This window comes from Arachis ipaensis, chromosome B2, assembly GCF_059453495.1.
Source record: "Arachis ipaensis isolate K30076 ecotype BB chromosome B2, ASM5945349v1, whole genome shotgun sequence".
Classification (NCBI taxonomy): Eukaryota; Viridiplantae; Streptophyta; class Magnoliopsida; order Fabales; family Fabaceae; genus Arachis; species Arachis ipaensis.
Window position 1 is genome coordinate 50,102,642 of NC_142437.1, and position 23,224 is coordinate 50,125,865.

Below are 23,224 nucleotides of genomic sequence, written 5' to 3' on the forward strand. Positions count from 1 at the left end.
AGAATGATCAGAAAAATAATATATTTTTATTCTTAAAATTTAGTAATTTTTTACTAAATATATATATTTTTGTGATTCTTTTGTCTATAACTAATAATATTTTTAAAAATTACAAAAAAATATATAATTAATAAAAAATTACTAATTTTTAAAAATAAAAATGTTTTAATTTTTAATCAAATTTATAAAAAATCGTATAAAAATTTAAATTCTAAAATATTATTTGAAAAATTCATATTTAATATCGAATATTTTTGTTCGGTTTTTGTTCCGTTTTTATCAAGTATTTTTTTATTTTTCAGTTTTTTACTCTTTTTAAAAAAATTAAATTCTATATTCATTTTCTGGGTTATGCCTTTGCTCTCCGTTGCTCCTCACCTCCATCTCTCTCTTCGCCTTTCTCTCTCTAAAATCTCAGAACTCCGAATTGCTCCCTTTCACGCACCATAGCCCTATTAATTATTATCTCCTTCTTTGGTTCCAGGTTCGTGTACCCTAATTTGTAACCATCTAATACGACGCCGTTTTTTCCCTAATAATCTATTTTGCGTTTGTTCTCGGAGCATTTCATCTGAGCCATTTCTTCGATTTCGATCAGTGTTTCTCCGCGGGAAACCGTTGCCTGAGATCTTGGTTTTGATTTCGGACATCGAATTTTTTCTCTGCGGGATTTGGGTTCTGCTTTTTCATGCAATTTGCGTCATCGAGCTGGCTCTTGCCGTCATGTTCGTTTTTTCGATTTATTTTGGGCATGTTTCTATTTTTTCTTCATTGGTTTTCGCTTTAGTTATTGTCAACTTTTTAATTTCTGTTTTAGGGTTTTGTTCATGGGTTTTTTTTTTTCTTTTTTAGTTTAATTTTTTAGAGGTGGGTTTTTGGGTTTATTAGAAATGTAAGTTTTAATTATTATGTTTTGGACTTTGAGACATGAGGGGGAAGGTACCACTCCTTTCATTAACTGATGTTTATCTTTGGTGTCAATTGATGAACTATTGGAATTTGATTTTTTTTTGTTTTAGAATTTTTACGCTTCTTTCAGTTTATCGTGACAATGTGCCTTGCTTCTGTATTTGTTATTTAATAATCGTTTAATATATAGTAGGACTTTCTCTGATGTGGTTGAAAATATTAGCCTTACGTGTTTGAGTGATTTAATTATTGCGGAATGATGTATGAATGGTTCACTGTGTTGTAATGCGATTTGGGGTTTGAGGGGCTAGGTTTGATGCATTATTTGTGTTCTTATCTGACAGCTGTTATAAGAGGAGTGTTAAGGCAATAGTGCTTGATAGGGATGGCTGGGATTGCTATTGAGGAACCTGGAGTTGGGAAGTCCGTGGAGGGAATGTTAAGTGGGCAGCGATGTCAAACTGGGGAAGCACTGGCTGAGTGGCGGTCTTCTGAGCAGGTGGAGAATGGAATCCCCTCGACTTCACCCCCTTATTGGGACACTGATGACGATGACGATGGTGGTGAATCTATAATTGTCAAAAATGTTACTTTTCTATTGTTGATGAAATTTAAGTTTAAAATTTTCCTTCTTTACAGGACCAAAACCGTCTGAGTTATATGGAAAATATACATGGAAGATAGAAAAATTTTCTCAGATTACCAAACGGGAACTTCGCAGTAATGCATTTGAGGTTGGCGGCTACAAGTGGTATGGTGCTTTCAATAAACTTACTGGTCTCAATGTGCTTTAGCGCTTAAGTATCTAAATTTTTTGACATCATTTTAATTTAAATCTATCTACGAATATTTATAACAAGGTAATCAAAGATATGAACTACCCGTATAGCACTAGGGATTTCAACTGCATGTGTTGAGAAGGCTACAGGAAAGTTCATGCCTCACTGATGGAAGGTCTACGTTGAAAAGAAAACTATACTAGTTTGCGCTGCTTTTTACCTATAAGTTGATGACTGATATTTTTCGTAGTAAATTAATAGATTAATTAAAAACCAAGTTGCTTGCTGCTTAGAGCCTCCATGTCTCACAATTACTGATTCTTCATCCTTTTCATGTTACGATCGCAATGTATTGTTTCCTTAGGCAGTCCTTATAACGTGAAAAAGCTTGCCGTCGCTGTGTATGGCGTACATATCAGTTTAGTTTTTAACCTAATCATGATGTGGTGTGACAGGTATATTTTAATTTACCCACAAGGTTGTGATGTCTGCAATCATCTCTCTCTGTTTCTTTGTGTTGCAAATCATGACAAACTTCTTCCAGGTTGGAGTCTTCTAGACTCTTCTGATTTCTTTGATGATTGTTAATTTTACCATCATCTATCGATCTGATAGTAATTGATTTCGTTTTGCATTTTTTTAAAAAACTTTCTCACTTTTTTATTTGTAATACAGGATGGAGTCATTTTGCTCAATTCACCATAGCTGTGGTCAATAAAGACCCAAAGAAATCAAAGTATTCTGGTATGTTTGCTAATAGTAGGCTTAGCTGTCGGAGTTCACAATTAGTCTAACGTCATTGTTAAGTGGTTTTCTCTCGAGTTTTCTAGATACGTTGCACCGATTTTGGAAGAAGGAGCATGACTGGGGATGGAAAAAATTCATGGAGCTCTCGAAGGTGTATGATGGATTTGTTGACACTTCTGACAATCTGATTATAAAAGCTCAAGTTCAAGTCATTAGGTACATATGATCTATTTTACTAATCTTACAAAGATCCACACAGCCATACATCATTATGTATAAATGTATATTATATAGTGCATAATCTTGACTCCATTTATTTACTTATCTAATATAAAAGATAATGAATGTAATTCTGCTAGTGACAGTGATTGGTCCTTTCCAATACCTACTACAGGATATGAGAAAGCCGGCAAGATTTGTTATTGTCTTCTTCTTGTCATCTTTTTGTTGTTGTTGTTGTTGTTGTTGTTGTCAAATATAGGTTTTATTTGGATTGATGAAAAGCTGGCAAGAAAAGTTTTGGTCAAGTTGGTTCTATAAAAACTTCATTCTTATTCTCTTATCATTTTTGAAGTAGGTTGTAACCCATGGACTGCATTTGTTGCCTTTTCTAATCCTTTAATATCTTCAATGATTATTTCTGATTTCACCTAAGTTAAACTCTGAATTTTCTGTTGAAGGTAGAGGATAACTGTTTTTTCTATGTTAGTACAGTGTTATTTTCTATTTGGTTCTTATGGCTGGATTTAACTACAATCTGCTTCAAGTTCGATGGAGTTCTTGTTATATTTTAACAGGACTCAGCTTCCTTCACCATTCTGGTTTCCTTGAATCCAAACTTTGCAACATTCATATTGTTTTTTTATTTTTTATTTTTTATATTTTATTTTTATTTTGAATTCAAAGTTGAACTTTAATGGTTGGGGATCCCAGGGTGTTCTTCACCTTGTTACTACATTATCTCTTTTGGATTGATGAAGAATTCCATAGAGATAAAGATAGGGAATATCTTTACATGAAAATAGGAGGAAGGATGAGTGTATAGAAGCATTAGCTGTAGCGAATGAATTTGTTGAAAAATGGTAATCCAAATTGACATGTAGCAAATGAATCTCTAGAATCTATCTGTGCATTGTTCTGGACAATCTGGGAAATAATGTACTAACAGAAGTGCAAAGTAAATTGATTGCTGCTTGTTTGTATGTTGGTTGTCCTGTCTTGTGTTTGTTTTAAACTGAGTTTTAAGTAATGCTTATGCTGGCGTCAGGTTGGATGTTGTCGTTTTGCACTTTTGCTGCAGTGGTGCAGTGCTCCTTGGAATTTTTGCTTCAGATGTGTGACCATATTTTTTTTGTTATTTATGCACAGGGAGAAAGCTGACAGGCCTTTTCGTTGCCTTGATTGTCAGTATAGGAGAGAACTTGTAAGGGTGTATTTGACAAATGTGGAACAGATTTGCCGTCGTTTTGTGGAGGAGAGAAGAGGCAAACTTGGGAAGTTGATAGAGGATAAAGCTAGGTGGTTGAGGTATTCTATGCTCTTCTCTAGAACTATTAACTGGTTATGTTTACCTGTAATTATTATCATGCTCCAAAATTTTTCCTGAAAAGGTGGCATATCAAACTATGTAGCCCATGACCATCTGTAAGTTAATACTCGAACCATTCAATCATATATAAGTTATAACATACTAGGATTCAGACCCTCTAAACTGAGCAAATGTGAAAAGGAGAAGGTAATGGGGTAATCAATGTTAGATTAATAACTTCAATTGTATGGTGGGTCCTCCTTAATGATTCAAAGTTGGTAAATGACTTCCCACATTAAGCAGAAACTCACTTTAGAGGACCCAAATCCAACTTCATATCTTTGATTTATTGAATCTAATGGTAATTTGCATTTGCAGCTTCTGTACATTCTGGCGGGAAATTGACCAAGCTTCTAGGTGCCGCATGTCTCAGGAAAAGACAGATGTAATTTTGAAAGTAGTTGTAAAGCATTTCTTTATAGAGAAAGAAGTGACTTCTACTTTAGTAATGGACTCCTTATATAGTGGACTGAAGGCTCTTGAAGGCCATACTACGTCAAAGAAAGGTACGGCAAAATTGTTGGATGTTGAGGAACTGCCAGCACCAATTGTTCGCGTTGAGAAAGATATGTTTGTTCTGGTGGATGATGTTCTTCTTCTACTTGAGAGGGCGGCTATAGAACCTCTTCCTCCAAAAGATGAGAAGGGTCCTCAAAATCGTACAAAGGTGAATAATAATTTGTTTTTGTAAAATGTGATTGAGGAAGTATGCTGATGGCTGGTGATAGTAGCAATTAGCAAGTGCACTGGATCTGATTTTGTTAGTATAATAATCTGATTCTCTCTGTTATGACCCTAGATATCTTTTTAGATATTGACCATCCAAAATGTCAAAGACTGGATTTCAGCCATTGTTTATGAGTTTGTCATCTTGATCAAAGACACTGTTTATAGTGTTGTGTATAGGTTGCTGGTTTGGTATTCTTGGTCTTAGGATTTATGATTTTTGCTAGATTGCTGGTTTTTCATGACAAATATGTTTGCATAGAGCAGTTTACCATTGCAGTATTTATCAACATTGACAGTATAAGATCTTATCAGCTATTCCCTCCAGTAAAAGTAACTGTCCTGTTATAAATGTGAAGAGAGATTAAATAAATGATTAATTATGTATGTGGATTTGCGTAATTTTGATGCATTTTACAGTATTATCTAACTTGACAAATCTTCATGTCTTTATTACTTCTTTCAACTATTCTTTCTTCTCGATAATAATAGGGATATGATAAGAAAAAAATAATTTATCTTCTCTAGATCTTATCAGCAGGACTGTTATTTATGTGCAGAAAAGATTAACCAAACAGGATAGTTATGTTTGACTGGAGGTAGTATTTTATACAATTAGTTGTCCTATTCCTTTATTGAAGTTTTATATCATCAGGTGCACCAAATGCCTAAAGGGCAATTGATACTTTAGTAATTCTTGAGTGTTAAGAAACCTGGATCACCTCTTTTGGCAGGATGGAAACACTGGGGAGGACTTCAATAAAGATTCTATTGAGCGTGATGAAAGGCGCCTTACAGAATTGGGTCGTAGGACTTTGGAAATTTTTGTCCTTGCTCATATATTCAGGTAGTAATGCAATTATATCTTAGAAAAGATACTCTAAAATTTACTTATATATTTAAAGTAAGCTTAAGGGAGTATTCACACTTAAGATCATTTAATGGGCAATGATCATGGCACATTCTGTTGAATTAAGAGTGAATACATACTCATGTTTTCACTTTACAGAGAAATTTGTTGTGGAGGAGTGTCTTCCTTAGTTATTGATTCTTCAATTATTCTTTATTAACTGTTTCTCTACTATTCTTTATTTTAGCTCTGTTACCTCCTGAATTAAATTTTAGGGCTCCGCATGTAGGGGTTTGTTGATCATTCTGAAGGGGCCTGTTTAAATTGACATCACTCAGCTATGATGCTAACCAATTTCATATTTCATATATTTTCAAGTTTTACTTTCATTTTAAAATTTAAAAGTTCTTTACAATTTTGTGTTTTTGAAGAGGATTAGAGTTTCTTATGAGAGTTCAGTAACTTTCTTTTCTGAGAAGTAGAGTACATGGCTTGCCTCCTATGTTATTTCAGATGTAATGGCCAGAACTTGTCTTGGGCATCTTTTGGAAATTCCAAGACTATTATTGATCCTATACAATGGCAATTATAATTACCAATAAGTTTGTCTATTCATAACCTCAGATTTGCAGTTTAGGGTTGTCTGCAAAGACTTCTGGAATGTTTCTTCTACAGAGTAGAGAATTCTTATCTATTATATTTCAGAGGATGTGAACTGTGAAGTGAGGGCTTTTGACCTTGTTTCCAGTAGATGACATGATACTCTGTAACTAAGTGTGTACTATCTAATCTTCTGAACCGTATTGAGTAATGACTCTATGACTTGATGATAATGGATAACCATGGGACATGTATGTGGAACTTGATTATATCTTCCATTTGAGACAATAAGAAATGATGCGCAGCTAGCATTATATTTAAAGTCTCATATATGATGATTCGCAATAAGCTTGAGTTCAGTGGAAGCTTGTCCACAGTCTTGTAGTCTAATATAATTATCAATGCAATAGTGAGCAAGTGCTTGTCAAAATATTTGGCAGCGCATGCTTTGTGTTCTTCATGTATGAAGTGTGGATTGTATACACCTGGTTTTGGTAATATATAATCTGTTTACAATGTTTGTATTGCTCATTCATTTCATTGATATAATTTAGTTTTATGTTGACTTGTATCTTTAAGAGACGAATGGATTATGATGTACTAATTAACTATTTCATTGGTGCAGCAATAAGATTGAGGTTTCATACCAGGAAGCTGTTGCCCTGAAGAGACAAGAGGAACTCATCCGCGAAGAGGCAGCATGGTTAGCAGAAAGTGAGCAGAAAGCAAAACGTGGACTTAATGATAGGGAAAAGAAAAATAAGAAGAAACAGGTTTGGCACTCATCTTCAGATATCATAAATTTGATTTTACTGATGCTACATCCTGTGTCATCTTAACAAAATTGGTTATACTAGAATATCTGATTGAGATTCATATGCAATCATCTGATATTTCCAGTTAATAATTTATTTTAAAACTCGAGTCAAGATTAAATCTTTCTTAGAAAATGAATCATAAATAACAAGTATTATAAAATAATCACATTATCCTGTTATTTGTAATGAACAGCAGCAAAATACATTACTATTTTTTGACATTATATTGAGTTTCTATCTTAAATCCCATGCTTTGAATATTGGTTTGTAATGAGTTCATTTCTTGGCTTGCATGATTCAACTTTATTAATGTATTTTCTACGTGTCTTAGATCTTTTGATTCTTTTCTACATATCTTTTTTCGGGATAATGATTTGGAAACTTGGATTATTTTCGCCACTAGGCTGTGTTTGTTTTGAGGTACCGAGACTAAGACTGAGGGGATTGAAACTCAATATCATGTTTGGTGGTCAGAGACTGGAAATAAAATTTCAGTCTTGGAACACTCAGTCCCTTCGGTACCTCTAGAAAGTGGGGACACAAGGGATTGAAACTTTTGGGGATGGAGATTGAAACTTTATTGATATTTCTTTGCTAAAATGCCCTCATTCGGAATTTTATATTCCAAGTCTGCCCCTCATAGTCCTTCCATTGCCACCCCACTGCCAACACTTCATATCCCTCACCTCTCACCCCCCAACCTCAGCACACCTCTCACCCCCACCACCGTATCTCTGCCATTACCGAATTCCACCACCACCAACAGCAATAAGACCAAGAACAACAACAATCTCATAAACATATGTCAAAATCAGATTCAACAATCATAAACAAGAGGATTTCAAAATCAAGAAATGAAAGAGAAGAACAAGGGGCGGAATTGGAGATCTGAGGAAGAAGAAATCTTCACCAAAGAAGCTCAACGAAAAGAAGGAACCTCTCCAATCCGAAGAAGAGGAACAGCCACAAGAAGCTGAGGGCAACAATATCACCGTTTTCAATGATCTCGTCAACACTTCCAATTTATCATCCAGGGAGGAAAAAGATCCCGAAAAGGATTCAAAGATCTTAAGGAAGAAGGGTTTGGTGTATGATCCTTCTTCTGTGTTCTTCATCAACTTCGTCTTCGTCTTCCAGTGGTGTTTTCGATTTGGGTTCAACTTAGGGTTCCTCCAAAGGTTTTGTGGATGTAGGTTATGGTGAAGATGTGGGGTGCTTCAAGGGGAATAGTAGAAAGAGATGAGAGAGAGAGAGAGAGCAAGAAAACAGAGATGGGAAAACGGGAAAGGGTTTGGTGGGTGGCTGCATGGGTAGGGTTAGGGTTTTAATTAATAAGGGTATTTTAGTAATTTCACTTATTTAAGTCTCTATTTTTATCTTAAACCAAACAAGATATTGAGACATAACTCAGTCCTATACACTTTACACCAAATGCTATAAAGACTTATTAAGTCTCTGTCTCTCTGTCTCTGTCTTCTAGTCTCTGTCTCCTAGTCTCTGTCTCTCAGTCTCAGTCTCTCTTCTAAACGCAACCTTAATACCTTATAAGCCGTTTTAGTATACTCTAATGATATTTTTCCAGATGTTCACATTCTTTTGAATTGCTTGCTTTCCTGATGTGCATGTTTTTGTGTTGGTTGGGTTTTCTGAAAATAGTTCTTTCACTTCAGGCCAAACAGAAACGGAACAATCGAAAAGGAAAGGATAAAGGGAGGGAGGAGAGGCCAACCATGGCTGTACTTGACAAGCACCATGAAAATGCTGCTGATGAGAAAAAGGATTCTAACATGGAGGAAGTTCATACTCAGGATGAAAAGTTTGAAGCCCTGGATGTTGTGTCTGATGCTTCAGACTCCATTGATGGAGTTGGTGAAGTGCTTCAGCTTGACTCAGAAGACAGAGATGCTAGTCCTGCTAATTGGGATACTGATGCATCAGAAATTCATCCTACAACTGAGGCTAGTAGCAATGGCGTAGGCAGCCTTTCATCTATGCAAAATGGAATTGCTGAGAAGAGAAGCAGTTTAGTGATGGATGACAGTTCTTCAACATGCTCCACTGATTCGTTGCCATCTGCAGTGATGAATGACCGGAACTCATTTTCAAATTACAAAGTCCAAAAGTCCCCTAGCAGGTAACCATATAGCTCATGGTGTGTTTCATGTGGATGGATTTTGATTTTCAATGATTTATGCATGTTATTGATTTGGCACTATGTATCTGTAGAAGTAAGAACCAAGGTAAAACATCATGCGGTGGAGGTAGTTGGACAACTGAAATGGATAGTCAGCTATCTGGTTCCACTGCAGAGGTTGGGGACATTAATAATGCATCAGGAAGTGGTAAAGTTGGTCAATTTGAGCCCGAGAGTGGTGTTCTTTGCTTGCAGGATCGATTAAAGTGGCTTGAGAAGCATGATAGCAAGGTGGTCTTAGTTTCGAGATATCTTGTACAATTTGCTATAATTACTGGATATGTCATGTTTTTGCCCATTGTTTTCAAGATGTCTCACTTCCTACTTGGAGAGCCAGATTGGTTTCTTCATTGAGAATCACTTCAAAAGACATTTTAAAAGATCTTGGATATGAGATGACTGCTGATCTTGTTTGCCTTATTTTGCTCCAAGTCTGGCAAAGTAATTTGATACTCTAGGGCCAAAAGAAGTTGATGATGTTTCAATATAGCTTTCATATCTAGAGAATGATCTACACAGGAATTGAACGCTCAACAATGATGCTTATATTTTTTTTTCCCTCCCATCATTCAGATGTGATTTTACAATAGTTTTTTATACTGCTTCCAAACCATAATTTTAGATAAATCCCTTTGTATCTATGTAGCAATGCCCTAGATGCTTTATGTTGAAATAGCAGGAAACTTGATTTGAAATGGTAGTAAAAATGGATAGGTGAATTCTTTTCCTTAATTTTTGTAATCATCCCATGCTTTTTTAATCTTTTTTTTTCCTGCTACAAACTAGTCTCATTTTTAATAGATGATTTTAATGTGTCCAATCTTATATTGAAGTATCTTTTCATAGTACTGTTGCAGTTTGAGCCTGATATTACTCCCTCCTACTTTTCTAATTGATAGGAAGACGAGCAGAGCACTGAAGAATGTATTGATGTTGAAAGATCTGTTGAAATAGAAAGCCTACAGAAAGAGAAGACATCAGTGGTGCCATCCTCACCAAGCAGTCCTCAAGGGAGCTTACTCTCATCTGTTAAAATGAAGTCAGAACACCACGCTAGTGCTACTGTAGATCCTGTTCATGTCAGGAAAACATCTTTAAGTGGTTCACAGCACACTGACAAAGATGCATATTTAACTACGGTATCCCAAGTAACAATTGTGTCCAAGAGAGAATTCCAGAAGACTTCACCCCCTAGATTAACCGAGAGATCAATGTCCCAATTGCCTATGATGTCACGGCCTTCAAGTGCTCCTCTAGTTCCTGGTCCCAGACCAACTGCCCCTGTTATTTCCATGGTGCAAACAACTCCACTAGTTGCACGCTCAGTGAGTGCAACTGGTTGCTTAGGTCCTGATCCCTCTTCTGCAACTCATAATTATGTTCCTCAGTCTTACAGGAATGCAATAATAGGAAACCCTGTGGCCTCTGCTAGTCTCAGTCATTCCAGCTCCAATTCAGGCGTAAACCAAACTCCTGGTTACTCACAACCACCCCCCCTGGCATCATCACCAGTATATGTGTCGCATAGCTCGGACAAAATGGATTCTAATGCTGGCCAGTCTGCTCTTCCCTTTGGCATGATTACACAGGATATTTTACAGAATGGCCTGCAGTGGCTTGACGGCTCACAAAGGGAAGCCAGCAGGAGTATGCACTATGAACCACCTTCACGACTTAATGAAGTTCAAAACCTTGACTTCTACAGGTCGGTACACAGTAGATCTCTGGGAAATATACCCAGTGAGATCCTAGCCTGCACATCGGGGTGTCAGAGCCAAGGATTGCTCGTGGATGAGTTCCCACATCTTGATATCATAAATGATCTGCTTGATGATGAACAAAGTTTCGGGGAGACAACCAGTGCAAGTTCTGTCTTCCAGTCACCCAATGATGGACCGCAGTTGCTAAATCGGCAGTTCACTTTTCCTGGAGACTTAGGTACAAATGATTTGGGGTCGTCAAGCAGTTGTAGGTTTGAGCGGTCACATAGTTACCATGATCCTGGGTTTCAGCAAGGTTATAGCTCATCTGGTGGGCATTTTGACTCACTGAGGGATTATCTTCCCCAGGTGAGTACACTACCATATGGAAATGGCAAGGTAGATAGGATGATGCCAAACCAGTGGGGGGTGGCTGGATCCGATCTGTCTTATTTAGGAATGAGAAATACGCAAAATGATGGTTACTCATACTATCAAGATTACTCAAACACGAGTGGTGTCAATGGCTATACTGTATTCAGGCCTTCAAATGGTTCCTAGAGGAAAAAGGATCAGGAAGGTTGCCTACACATTAGTAGTAAACAAAAGTAATAATGTACTTGAGGAGATTGTTGGGTTGCGTTGGATTGGAGTGAGGTTGTAATCCCTTGATAAAATATTTTGTAAAGAGAGCTGCTGAGTAATTTGCTTCCAGTTTTTATTGAAAGTAGACATGTCCTGACTTCCCGAATTATCGTTATTTCTAAGCGTTCAAGAGTTCTGGGGTTTCGGTTTTCGGGGATGTTTAGGCACTATTACATTCATTTCGAAAATAGATTTCAAGCGTTGAACTAGAGGCATCCAAATCGAAGATAAATCTGTTGTAAGCAGGCCATGTTTTTATTTGGAAGATATATGCCTTGGTATCGTAATGATTGTATTGAGGTAGAGTGAACTACTATTTTTATCTATTAAAGTTTAAAATATTGACCAATACAAAAAAAATAAAAAATATTGACAAATTTATTCATAAATAAAAAAAATTCTGTATTCACAAAAGATGAAAAAGATTTGTCATTTTTACCTATAAAAATTTGAAATTTTAATAAATTTATCATTAAATAAAATTAATAATTGAGTATTTTTATCACATAAAAATTATTTTTGTGAGTACAAAATTAATTTTATTTATATGTAGTTAAATTGTCTGTTTTAAAATTTTATGATTAGAAATAATAATTTATTCTTTGTTTGACTTTAAAAATTGATTGTAGAGACAACTTTCAAGTTAGGCCTAATGCGCAACGATGGTACGATAAAGGTGTAGTAAGCATAAACTTATTTTTAGGATGCAAGGGTCTTCTTATTATTTCTGTTGATCACATTTGAAAAAACGATTTACTTATTAAAATATATTATTAATTATATTATTGAGTCTATTATATTATTTTTACATGATATTATATCCAATGAAACTCATGTATTGGTATCATTTCATGTATTAATAGCCAGTAGTGTATTTAATCTACTTTTTTTTATGAATTGTGGTTAATAACAAATTTGACTTGGGCAAAATAGTAATTATTTTATATTAAAATTAAAAAGATTATGGATTTAGCTCTTGGAGTTATATATATATTATATATATATATATATATATATATTTTAGGAAATAAAATGTGCACTAACCCTCTCATATTTTAAAACTTTTCCGTAAAAAGTTTTCTTTATTGAAATCTTTTAGTATTACATAGTTACACTTAAAATATCATAATTGAAACAATTTGAATATTTTACAATTATAAAAGCATAATATATAATATATAAATAAGCATGAAATTCAAAATCAAAGCTTAATATTGTTTCGAAAAAATAAATATATAATTTTAGATTTAAGGTTGTTTAATTGTATTTGAAATAAAATATGAATTCAATTTAAAAAGACTAAAATATTTAGAATTTATTTATAAAAAGGCTAAAATACCCTTATCCAGTACCTTATTGGTGAGACTGATATAAGGCTCGGATATTTGATATGTACTTCCCATGTCAATGTGAATTATGTGATTACTTGATGGAAACAAATAATTATAATCATTAAATTTGTTTCAAAATTTTGTTGCGATTCTATGTAAGCATCTTCAATTTGAGTTTTGCATAGGATAGTGTATGATTGCATAGAAACATTTTAATTTTGGATTTTGGGGTTGCTGTTAGCTAACCAAGTACAAGAGAATAGTAAAGCACTTTATTCGTTTTGGTACCTTGTTCCGAGGGTTACTTGAAATGGAGTTGTCTTTGGGCTTGTAAGTGAGGCCCAAATCCTCAATAGAATGTGTTCCGACTTGTCTCATGTCCTGTGACTGTTGTCCGAGTTGTTCGTGAGAAAGCGGGGACTGGTACCTGTAAAACATTCCGATGCCTAAGTCAGCAAGGGTTTTAGCAGGTTTTTTGTGTATTGGAACTTAAATGTTCTGAGTGTGTCAGGGTACTTATAGGAGATGAGCCAATAACCACCGTTGGAATAGTTCCACTTCTGATGGTAGATAACCGTTTCTTTATCATAGGATTGTTAGGATCTATCTTCTAGAAGTGGGTGAGAGATTCAGGGAGGCGGTTACTTACTTGGATGAGCATAAGCTGCCCGTTTTCGTCGGATTCGACCTCCTTAAAGAGGTCGAATAAACGGTAGAGGCCATTCTCTTTATTAGGCCTTTCAGCTTTAGTGGGCATGGCTTACGTTTTGGGCCAGGGTATGAACAGTGCTCCTACTCGAGTCCGATCTCTTCATTTTGAATCGGATTCGAATATTGGCTAAAGTCGGAGATAGTCAGGTCGGTTTCTTCTTTTCAAGTTGAAAGATCGACGTGATTTTGGATTGAAAACCAACATGGTTTCAGGCTTGCCAATCGTCGCGTCTGTTGGCTTTTCGTATTGACACGTGGGGAGCAGTTACATTAGTAACGACGCGCTGTTTAAATGAGTGGGGCTTTTTACGCTTTTGCCCCTGGTGTCTTATAAGTACTTTGACCATTTCTCTCTTTCTTCTTTTTCGTCTTTCCCTATAAACTTTCTTTTTTGTCTTTCTGTGCTTTTTTCGTCTTCCAATCTTTTCGTTTTCCATCATTCGGTGCCTCAAGACGATTGGTTCTCTTTCGTTGAGAACTCCCTTCGTTTTTCTCCCCCAAAAGTTAGTTTCTCATACCTTTCACCATGTTCATACTGTTATCGTGGTCTATGCCTGATAAACTAAGTGTATTGCTTGTTCTGTGTAGTTTTTATGTATCTTTTCAACGTTCTATGCATTGAGGACCCTTGCTTTTTCTTCAAAATGTTGTTTCTCTGTGGCTGTGCTTTTAAAGAAACTTCCTTTGTTTCGAACTTGCTAGTGATGATTCTTTTTCTTTTTGTGTAATGTAGGTATTCCGTACATCGCACCTTTGTTTTCAAAAAATGTCTTCCCATATTTTTGATGATTTGTTGCAATGGATAGATTCCTTTGTCCTTGTGTCCAACCCCATTGTCGATAATATTTTTGTAAAAGAACTTTGTAAGCATCAAAGGATCTGTAATTTTGTTGAGGACGAAGCCAAATATGAAATAATTGCCCCTAACCCTGAGGACCGAGTTTGTTCTAGGAGGTTACAAAGTCAGAGCCTCATTTTATTTTTTTGTATGACTGTTTATTTACTCGTTTGGGGGTTACCTTGCCCTTTTCTGATTTTGAGATAGAAGTGTTGTCCCACTGTAGGGTGGCTCCTTCCAAACTTCATCCCAATTTTTGGAGGTTCCTTAAGATTTACCAGCTTACAAGCCATGAACTCGGATTTTCGATCTCTTTAAGAATCTTTTTTTATCTTTTCCATTTGACGAAGTCTTTTAGTGCTTTGAATAAACAAAACAAGCAACAATGGGTTTCTTTCTAGGCTATCCAAGGTCGGAAAGTATTCTCTATATTTGATGAGTCATTTCATGACCTTAAAAACTTCTTTTTCAAGGTTTGAGAGGTTAAGGGTCACCATCCCTTTTTCTTGAATGAAGCCAATGAACCTCGGTTTCAATTGTATTGGGCGGAGGCAACCCCTGTTGAAAAATGTAATTTGGTAGTTTGGATGAGGTCGAGGAAGCTGCAGTCGATTTTTTTCGAGAGGCTTGGGGAAGGGCTCCAAACCTTGACACCAAAAAATTTCTACTCGGGACTCCGAGCTTTGTCCGTACTGAACTAGGTAGCCTTCTTTATTGTTATTATCTAGGCAATTACCATTTTTCCGACTTGTTATTGATGTCCTTTCCTTTCTTTTTGTAGTAAAAATGAAAAGCGGGTCTTTAGCATATCAAAAGGTCTAGGAGGCGAAGAGAAATGCCCGTGCCCGAGCTGTTCAGCTGCAGAAGAGTAGCAAGTCGAGTACGTCTTCCTCTCAAAGCAAATCGGTAAACCCTTCTCTTTCTCCTCCCCTTCCTCCTCCTTCTCTAGCTCTTACTCCTCCAGTTCTTCCCTTTTCGGTGCCGACCTCTAAAAAGAGGAAGACTGTTGATGAGCGGATAATTTATATGCTTTTTGGCATTATTTTTAGTATATTTTTAGTATATTTTAATTAGTTTTTATTATATTTTTATTATTTTTTATTTAAAAATCACATTTCTGGACTTTACTATGAGTTTGTGTGTTTTTCTGTGATTTCAGGTATTTTCTGGCTGAAATTGAGGGACCTGAGCAAAAATCTGATTCAGAGGCTGAAAAAGGACTGCAGATGCTGTTGGATTCTGACCTCCCTGTACTCAAAGTGGATTTTCTGGAGCTACAGAAGCCCAATTGGCGCGCTCTCAATTGCGTTGGAAAGTAGACATCCTGGGCTTTCCAAAAATAGATAATAGTCCATACTTTGCCCAAGATTTGATGGCCCAAATAGGCATTCCAAGTCAGCTCAAGAATTCTGGTGTTTAACTCCAAAACTGGCACAAAAGCTGGAGTTAAACGCCCAAACTGGCACAAAAGCTGGCGTTTAACTCCAAGAAAACTCTCTACACATGAAAGCTTCAATGCTCAGCCCAAGCACATACCAAGTGGGCCCTGAAGAAGATTTCTGCATTAATCACTTATTTCTGTAACCCTAGGCTACTAGTTTTCTATAAATAGGACCTTTTGCTATTGTATTTTCATACTTTTGGATCTTTGAGAAGCCTTATGCTATCTTAGACACGTTTGGAGGCTGGCCATTCGGCCATGCCTAGACCTTGTTCTTATGTATTTTCACCGGTGGAGTTTCTACACACCATAGATTAAGGTGTGGAGCTCTGCTGTTCTTCATGAATTAATACAAAGTACTATTATTTTTCTATTCAACTCAAGTCTATTTCTTCTCCAAGATATTCATTCGCACCCAAGAACATGATGAATGTGATGATTATGTGACACTCATCACCATTCTCACCTATGAACGCGTGACTGACAACCACTTCCGTTCTACATGCAAACAAGCTTGAATGTGTATCTCTTGGGTTTCTAATCTAAGATTGGAACCTTCGTGGTATAGGCTAGAATTATTGGTAGCCATTCCTAAGATTCGGAACGTCTAAACTTTGTCTGTGGTATTCTGAGTAGGATCTGGGAAGGGATGACTGTGACGAACTTCAAACTCGCGATTGTGGGGTGTGTGACAGACGCAAAAGGATCAATGGATTCTATTCCGACATGATCGAGAACCGACAGATGATTAGCCGTGCGGTGACAGCGCATTTGGAATGTTTTCACTGAGAGGACGGGAAGTAGCTATTGACAATGGTGATGCCCAACATAAAGCTTGCCATGGAAAGGAGTATGAATGATTGGAAGAAGGCAATAAGAAAGTAGAGGTTCAGGAGGAACAATGCATCTTCATACGCTTATATGAAATTCCAACCAAAGAATTACATAAGTATCTCTATCTTTATTTTATGTTCTATTTATCTTTTAATTATCAATTCTCCATCACCATCTGAATTCGCCTGACTGAGATTTACAAGGTGACCATAGCTTGCTTCAAGCCAACAGTCTCCGTGGGATCGACCCTTACTCACGTAAGGTATTACTTGGACGACCCAGTGCACTTGCTGGTTAGTTGTGCAGAATTGTGACAAAGTGTGATTCACGTTTAAGAGCCCCAAGTCCTTTGGCGCCATTGTTGATGATCACAATTTCGCGCACCAACTGCAGAATCCAATGTCCTTAGCATTAATGATGCTGGGTTTGATGGGGTGAAGTTTTGCAAGAGGCACGTTCTTCCTCATAGTTTTATTTCCATGGACGATGCTTCTATCAAAAATCACCTCAAAGTCTTAATTCGAGGGGGGATCCGGATTGCTGGAGTATGATATGCTTTCCTTAAGGAGTTTGAAAAGGCTCTTCTAAATGCTAGACAACATTTTTTGGAGGCCCTTCATTCCGAGGTGGCTACTCTTAAGGAGGCTGAGAAGGGGTTGGAAGAGGAAAAAATAAGATTGGAGGCCGAACTCTTCAAAGCTCTAGATAGGGAGAGGGAGTCTGCCGCTTCCTGTGCTTTGGCTGAGAACTTGCTAAAAAAGCCTCAAGAAAGTCATGATAGGGATTTTAGGGAGAATCTAAAGTTGAAAAAGAAGATGGAGCAGCTGAGGGAGTGTTACATAGACTTGGAGGAGTCGGTTGTGGAAGGGACGGAAGAGGTGTTCAGGGTGTTAAAGGACCAGGTTCGGGTTATTGCTCCCAATCTTGACCTGTCTCCTCTTCATCCTGATAAGGTTGTAATCGAGGGGAAAATTGTCTTTCCTCCTCATCCTCCCGCTGACTCCGAGTTGAAGACGGCTGTGCAGCGCTTCTCCTCGTGAGGTCAGTCCATCCGAGGGGCTTTTGCTGAGTTCATCTGCTCATCCTAAGGCCGTTCCGACTTCTGTTGCCGAATAGATTCCTCCGACCCCTCCAACTTCTGCTGCTAACCCGTCGTCCTTTCCTGTCGACTATTCAAACTCTCTAATTGGCTCTGTTTGATGTTTCTGTTAAGGCCCGGCTTGTGGGATCTTTTTTATGAACTCTTTTATGTATATTTTTGGCATTTGTGTTGGCCTATGACTTTCGATCTCTTAAAGGGATCTTTAACAACAGCTACTATTAATTTTTTAGATGCTTGATGCCTAGGTATCTTAGGTTAGTTTCACAAGCCTTTTTCATTAGTTTACATTTGGTTTCATTCACTTTATTAGGCAATAAGTAAGCATTTTGATGAGAAATGTATGCATGTCTTGATTCAATCAAACATTGTTAATTATGTGCATTTTTCATGAGATTTATGCAAGATTTACTTGATGCAATGAATGATGCATTATCTTATAATTATGGCAATACATTGATGCATTTTGTTTGGTTGATGATAGGTAAGAAGAAGCCAAAGAAGAGCAAAGAAGAAGTAGAGGAGACAACGTTGGTGGCCAAAGTTGACTCACCAACGTTGCCATAAACAATGCCTATGGAGGAGGAAGCAAGGTTGGTAGCCAAAGTTGGCTCACCAACATTGCCATAAACGTTAACAAGGAAAGGAGGAAGCAACGTTGGTGGCCAAATTTGGCTCACCAACGTTGCCACAAACGTCGACAAGGAAGATAGAAGCAACTTTGGTGGCCAAAGTTGGCTCACCAACGTTGCTCACCAACGTTCCAAGCATGAAAAGCAATGTTGGTAGCCTAAAGTTGGCTCACCAACATTGCTGGCAACGTTGCAAGCAAAGGAAGTGCCAATGTTGGTGTGCCAACGTTGCCACAAATGTTGCACACCAACGTCTTCAATAAAAACTTGGAAAAATTTGATGTGACGCGTATGCGTGAAAGTGGGAAATTAGCCAGTCTCGCACACGCATGGGCGACGCACATGCGTGATATGACAAAAAGCAGCTTTGACGCGTACGCGTGGGCGACGCGCACATGTGACCAGACGAATGTTGGTGCACCAACGTTGGGTACCAACGTCAGTGGCAACGCCCAAAGTGGCTTATGCACCCAACGTTTGTGCCACCGTTAGTGCACAAACGTTGGTCACCAATGCTAGCACCAACTTTCATTCCAAATGGCACCGAAGCACGCTTGTGAACGTTAGTGAACTAACGCCAATGTCAACGTCACAAAGAGCCAATCCTAACTTGCTTCAACTAAGGCCGAAAGCCCACATCTAAAGACTTGAAGATTGATTTGGAAAGTGTATAAATAAGATAGATTTTGTAGTTAGAAAAAAAGGCTGGGAAGCAGGGACCCTAATTGGGAAACCCTGAAATCATTCTCTTTGTACTTTCTTTAGTTTCATGTACTTTTCTTTTCTTTTTGTAATTTACATGATTGAATGAAATTCTTCTTCTTCTCAATCCACTTGTTGTAGCTAAAGGATATCTTCTATGTTGATTGTGATTCACTCACTCCGGAAGGGGTTTAAATCTATTGAATGCTTATGTGAGCCTCGGAAGGGGAATCATAGGCATTATAATTGAAGCTCTATCCTTCACAATTCTCTTGACCAACACCATTCGGGAGGAATTGAGGTCTTGAGAATTTGTGTGGCTTATGGATAAGAAAATGTGCTTAACCTCTTCTCATGACAATTAGATCAAGGAATTGGCAAGATTGATTGTCTTTAGAGAGATTGAGTTGTCAAGAAATTGGGACTCAATCAATTACAATCCGCCATAGATCTACTTCATATGATTGAGAATGAAGTTGAGACCCATTTGATTCATGATGGATTATGATATCTTCAATCCCTAATGAATCTTTCTCTTTGATATTCTTCATTTTGGTTACCTTGAATTCACTTTAATTGCTTTGATTTATTGCTTCCTTGATTCCCAGCACCCGTGACCTTTTACTTTTCATGCAATTTACTTTCTAGCACCATTTACATTTGTACCTTTACTTTCTTGTAATTTAAGATTCAGCCTATTTACATTTCTTGTCATTTATGTTTCTGTCATTTACTTTTCAACATTTAACTCTCTAGTCCTTTACTTTCCAGCGTTTAAATTTCTAGTACTTTACATTTTGTTGTCTTACTTTCTTGTAATTTATATTCCGTCCATTAAATTTCACCAAACTCTTTCAAATATTAGCTTGACTAGACTCATCACCCAACTAAAGTTTCTTGATCCATCAATCCCTGTGGGATCGACCTCACTCTTGTGAGTTTTACTTCATGATGCGACCTGGTATACTTGCCGGTAGTTGTGCGGATGTGATTTCCGTGTCATCAAGTTTTTGGCGCCGTTGCCGGGAATTGATTAAGATTGACAATGTGATAAACCCCGATCTTGTGGTTTATCTTGTGCTTATTTTTGGGGATTTTACCACCTTTTCCCACATTTATTCAATGAAATAGCATGGTTTTGTAATTCTCCCTTGAATTGTGCTTAAGTGTAAAAAAATGCTTTTTAGGACCTTAAATTGGTGATTTTGATTCACTTTAATTCCATTCGATGCCTTGATGTGTTTGTTAAGTGATTTCAGGTTCAGAAGGCAAGTATCGGATGGAAGAAATGAGGAGAAAAGCATACAAAGTGGAGAATGCATGAAGAAACAAAGATTTGGGAATGCATCAATGGGCGTGCACGCGTACAAGGCGTGCACGCGCAAATGTGATTTCACATAAGGGCGCTCACGCGTACATGCCGCGTACGCGCCGATGAAGAAACAGTCAATCGATGCGCACGCGCACATGGCACACACGCGCCGATACTCTTACGTGGCCCACTTAAAGGCAAAATGCTGGGGCAATTTCTGAGCTGCCCTGGCCCAAATCCAACTTGTTTCTGAGTGTATTTCATGCAGAATTGAAGTCCAAGCAAAGGGGGAGCAATTAGTTAGTCAACATGAGCCTTTAGTTAGTTTTCTAGAGAGAGAAGCTCCCTCTTCTCTCTAGAATTAGGTTAGGATTAGGTTAAATTGTTATAGATCCATGTTTAATTCCTTGCTTTCATCTTATTTCTTTTATAGTTTCTCATGTTCATAACTTGATCTCTTTAGTTATAATGTTAATTTCTCATCTTGTTTTCATTTGTGACGATGAACTCATGTTGAATTCGGTTTACAAGTAATGCAATTTGATGTTGATGTTTCTTTCATGTTGATCTTGCTTGCTACTGTTGAGTTCTTGTTTATGATAGTTATGGGTCTCCTTAATTTTAGCATTTTGTGATGATTTCTCTTAGTGCACACTAGGTGTTTGATATAATATTCCCTTTAGTTTTTGAGTAGTTCTCTTGACCCTTGGCCTAGGCTAAGGGGATTGAGTGATCTTGAGTTCTTGGGCTTCATGGAATTGGTAATTCTAGAACCCTTGGGGATCAATTTGATAACCATTGACTCTAACCTAATACTAAGTCAATTAGTAGCTAGGTTGACTTATGGATTGATGTTGATCAAGCCATTTGACATACTCCAAGCCTAGGAGTAGACATCACGTACTTAAGGATTTAGTCAATAGACCTAATGAGCTCGGTTCCACATGATTATCAATGTTTGAATCGTTGACAAGGATAGTGATCTCGATCACCTAAGTCTTAGCCAAGGATCCTTTATTATTTGTTTTCTTCAATTGCTTGTTTGATTTATGCGTCTTGCTCATTTATTTTCTTGCCCTCTTACCAATCAAACCCCCTTTTACCCCTTCATAGCTAATAATTGACCACCTCATTGCTATCCTCGTGAGACGACCCGGAGTCCAAATACTTCGGTTAATTCTTATTGGGGTTTGTACTTGTGACAAAACCATATTTTAATTTGATGTGAGAGTTGTTTGTTGGTTTGGAGCTATGCTTACAACGAAGTAATTCCTTTCTTTAGGAAGAAAATCTAGATCGACAACGATTCTCACCCCATCAAATTAATGGCGCCGTTGCCGGGGATAGCAATGGCGCTATACTATTAACTATTGTATATATTGTGAATAGTTTGATTTTTGGTTTTGTTTGTTGGCTTTTACTTGTTGTAGGATTTTGTTTTCTTTGTTTCTTGTTAGTTTTATTTTTGTCTTCTCTTATCACCATGAATTCTCCTCACTTTGGCTATGAGTATAGTTCAAACTATGTTGTAGGAAATGGAAGCTTCAATGAGGATGTGCATCAAGGATTTGGAAATCAAAGATGGGAGGAACCCCAAACTCAAGGACAACCTTCTTGGCAACAACCCCCTCTGAACTCATATGGGTATAATCCTGATCCTAATGCATACCAATCCAATGTGTGTGATGACCCTTATTGTGATTGTCAACTACAACCACCACATGCATATGAACCCCCTCCACAACATAATTTTGAACCTCCTTACTCACAAGCCTACTACCACCATTTACCTCCATATAACCCCAACCCATACCCACTATACCAACCACCATATGAACCATATCTAGAACCACCACCTTTCCAATACCAATACTCTCATGAACCACAAGTTCCATACACACCACCTCAAGAATTTCACCAATATGAACCACCTTTTGACTATAACAACCTTCCCTCAAACAATGAATTCTCTCTTTCACCATCACCTTTCGATGAAGCCCCCTTGTTGGAATTGAAAGATCTTGAATCTCATATCTTAAGGCGACAAGAGGAGGATAAAAAGAAGTTTGCAGAGTTAAGAGCAAAAATGGCTACCATGGTAGAGGCGATTGGCAACATGGTTTCATCCCGCCTAAGCTTGGCGAGAGAGTGAACTTGAAGCTCCATGGAGAGGAGGAGGAATGAAAACAAGAAGTAAAAAAAGAGGAGGAGGTAGAAATTAGTGAACAAAAGGAAGTAGTGGTTGGATGTTTAGGATACGTTGAGCACATAAAGGAATCTCAAGTTAAAGAGCCACCTTCCACGAAGTTTGGGAGGGATGCTAAAGAGGAGAGTGATGTTGAGGAAGTGGATAGAAAGTCGAAGAAAATTCATCAAGAAGTGGATCCCATCATTAGTGAATTTTTGTCCACTTTGATCAATCCCCTTGATGATCTTGTTGAGCCTTCTTCTAGTGAATTAGAAAGCAATGTTGAGGAGGACGTGCAACTTCCAAGGCATATTGTGAATGAAGAATTGGAAGAAGAGTCCCAAGCAACAAGCCCTCCTATTTATGATGATTCCGAATCAACATATGATCCTTTTGAGCTTGATGAGTCCTTCCCCACTGTGCTTGGAATTGATGACGAGGTAGACTTCGCTAAACCTCCTGTCTATGATGAGAGTGATGGGGAGGGGGGGGAATAGAAGAAATTGGTGAAGAAGAGTGTGAACTTGAAGAAGCTTGGCGAGAAGTAAAGCTCGAAGAACCTTGCCAAGTGGTGGAAAAC

The 23,224-nt window shown here is 37.4% G+C and overlaps 1 protein-coding gene across 2 annotated transcripts; it reads left to right on the top strand.

Moving 5' to 3' along the window:
• The first annotated feature begins 284 nt into the window (after positions 1-284).
• On the top strand, positions 285-11,662 carry LOC107625277 (TNF receptor-associated factor homolog 1a). Of its 2 annotated transcripts, none has more exons than XM_016327883.3 (13): positions 285-484; positions 1,254-1,469; positions 1,549-1,660; positions 2,144-2,232; positions 2,364-2,432; positions 2,519-2,651; positions 3,804-3,962; positions 4,342-4,690; positions 5,484-5,596; positions 6,825-6,972; positions 8,688-9,151; positions 9,244-9,442; positions 10,111-11,662. In XM_016327883.3, the coding sequence occupies exons 2-13, from the start codon at positions 1,295-1,297 to the stop codon at positions 11,470-11,472; spliced, it is 3,372 nt and encodes a 1,123-aa protein (XP_016183369.1). In that variant the 5' UTR covers positions 285-484; positions 1,254-1,294; the 3' UTR covers positions 11,473-11,662. The 2 variants fall into 2 exon arrangements, with proteins under 2 accessions (XP_016183369.1, XP_016183370.1); XM_016327884.3 differs by having other exon boundaries at positions 347-725.
• Positions 11,663-23,224: the final 11,562 nt, after the last annotated feature.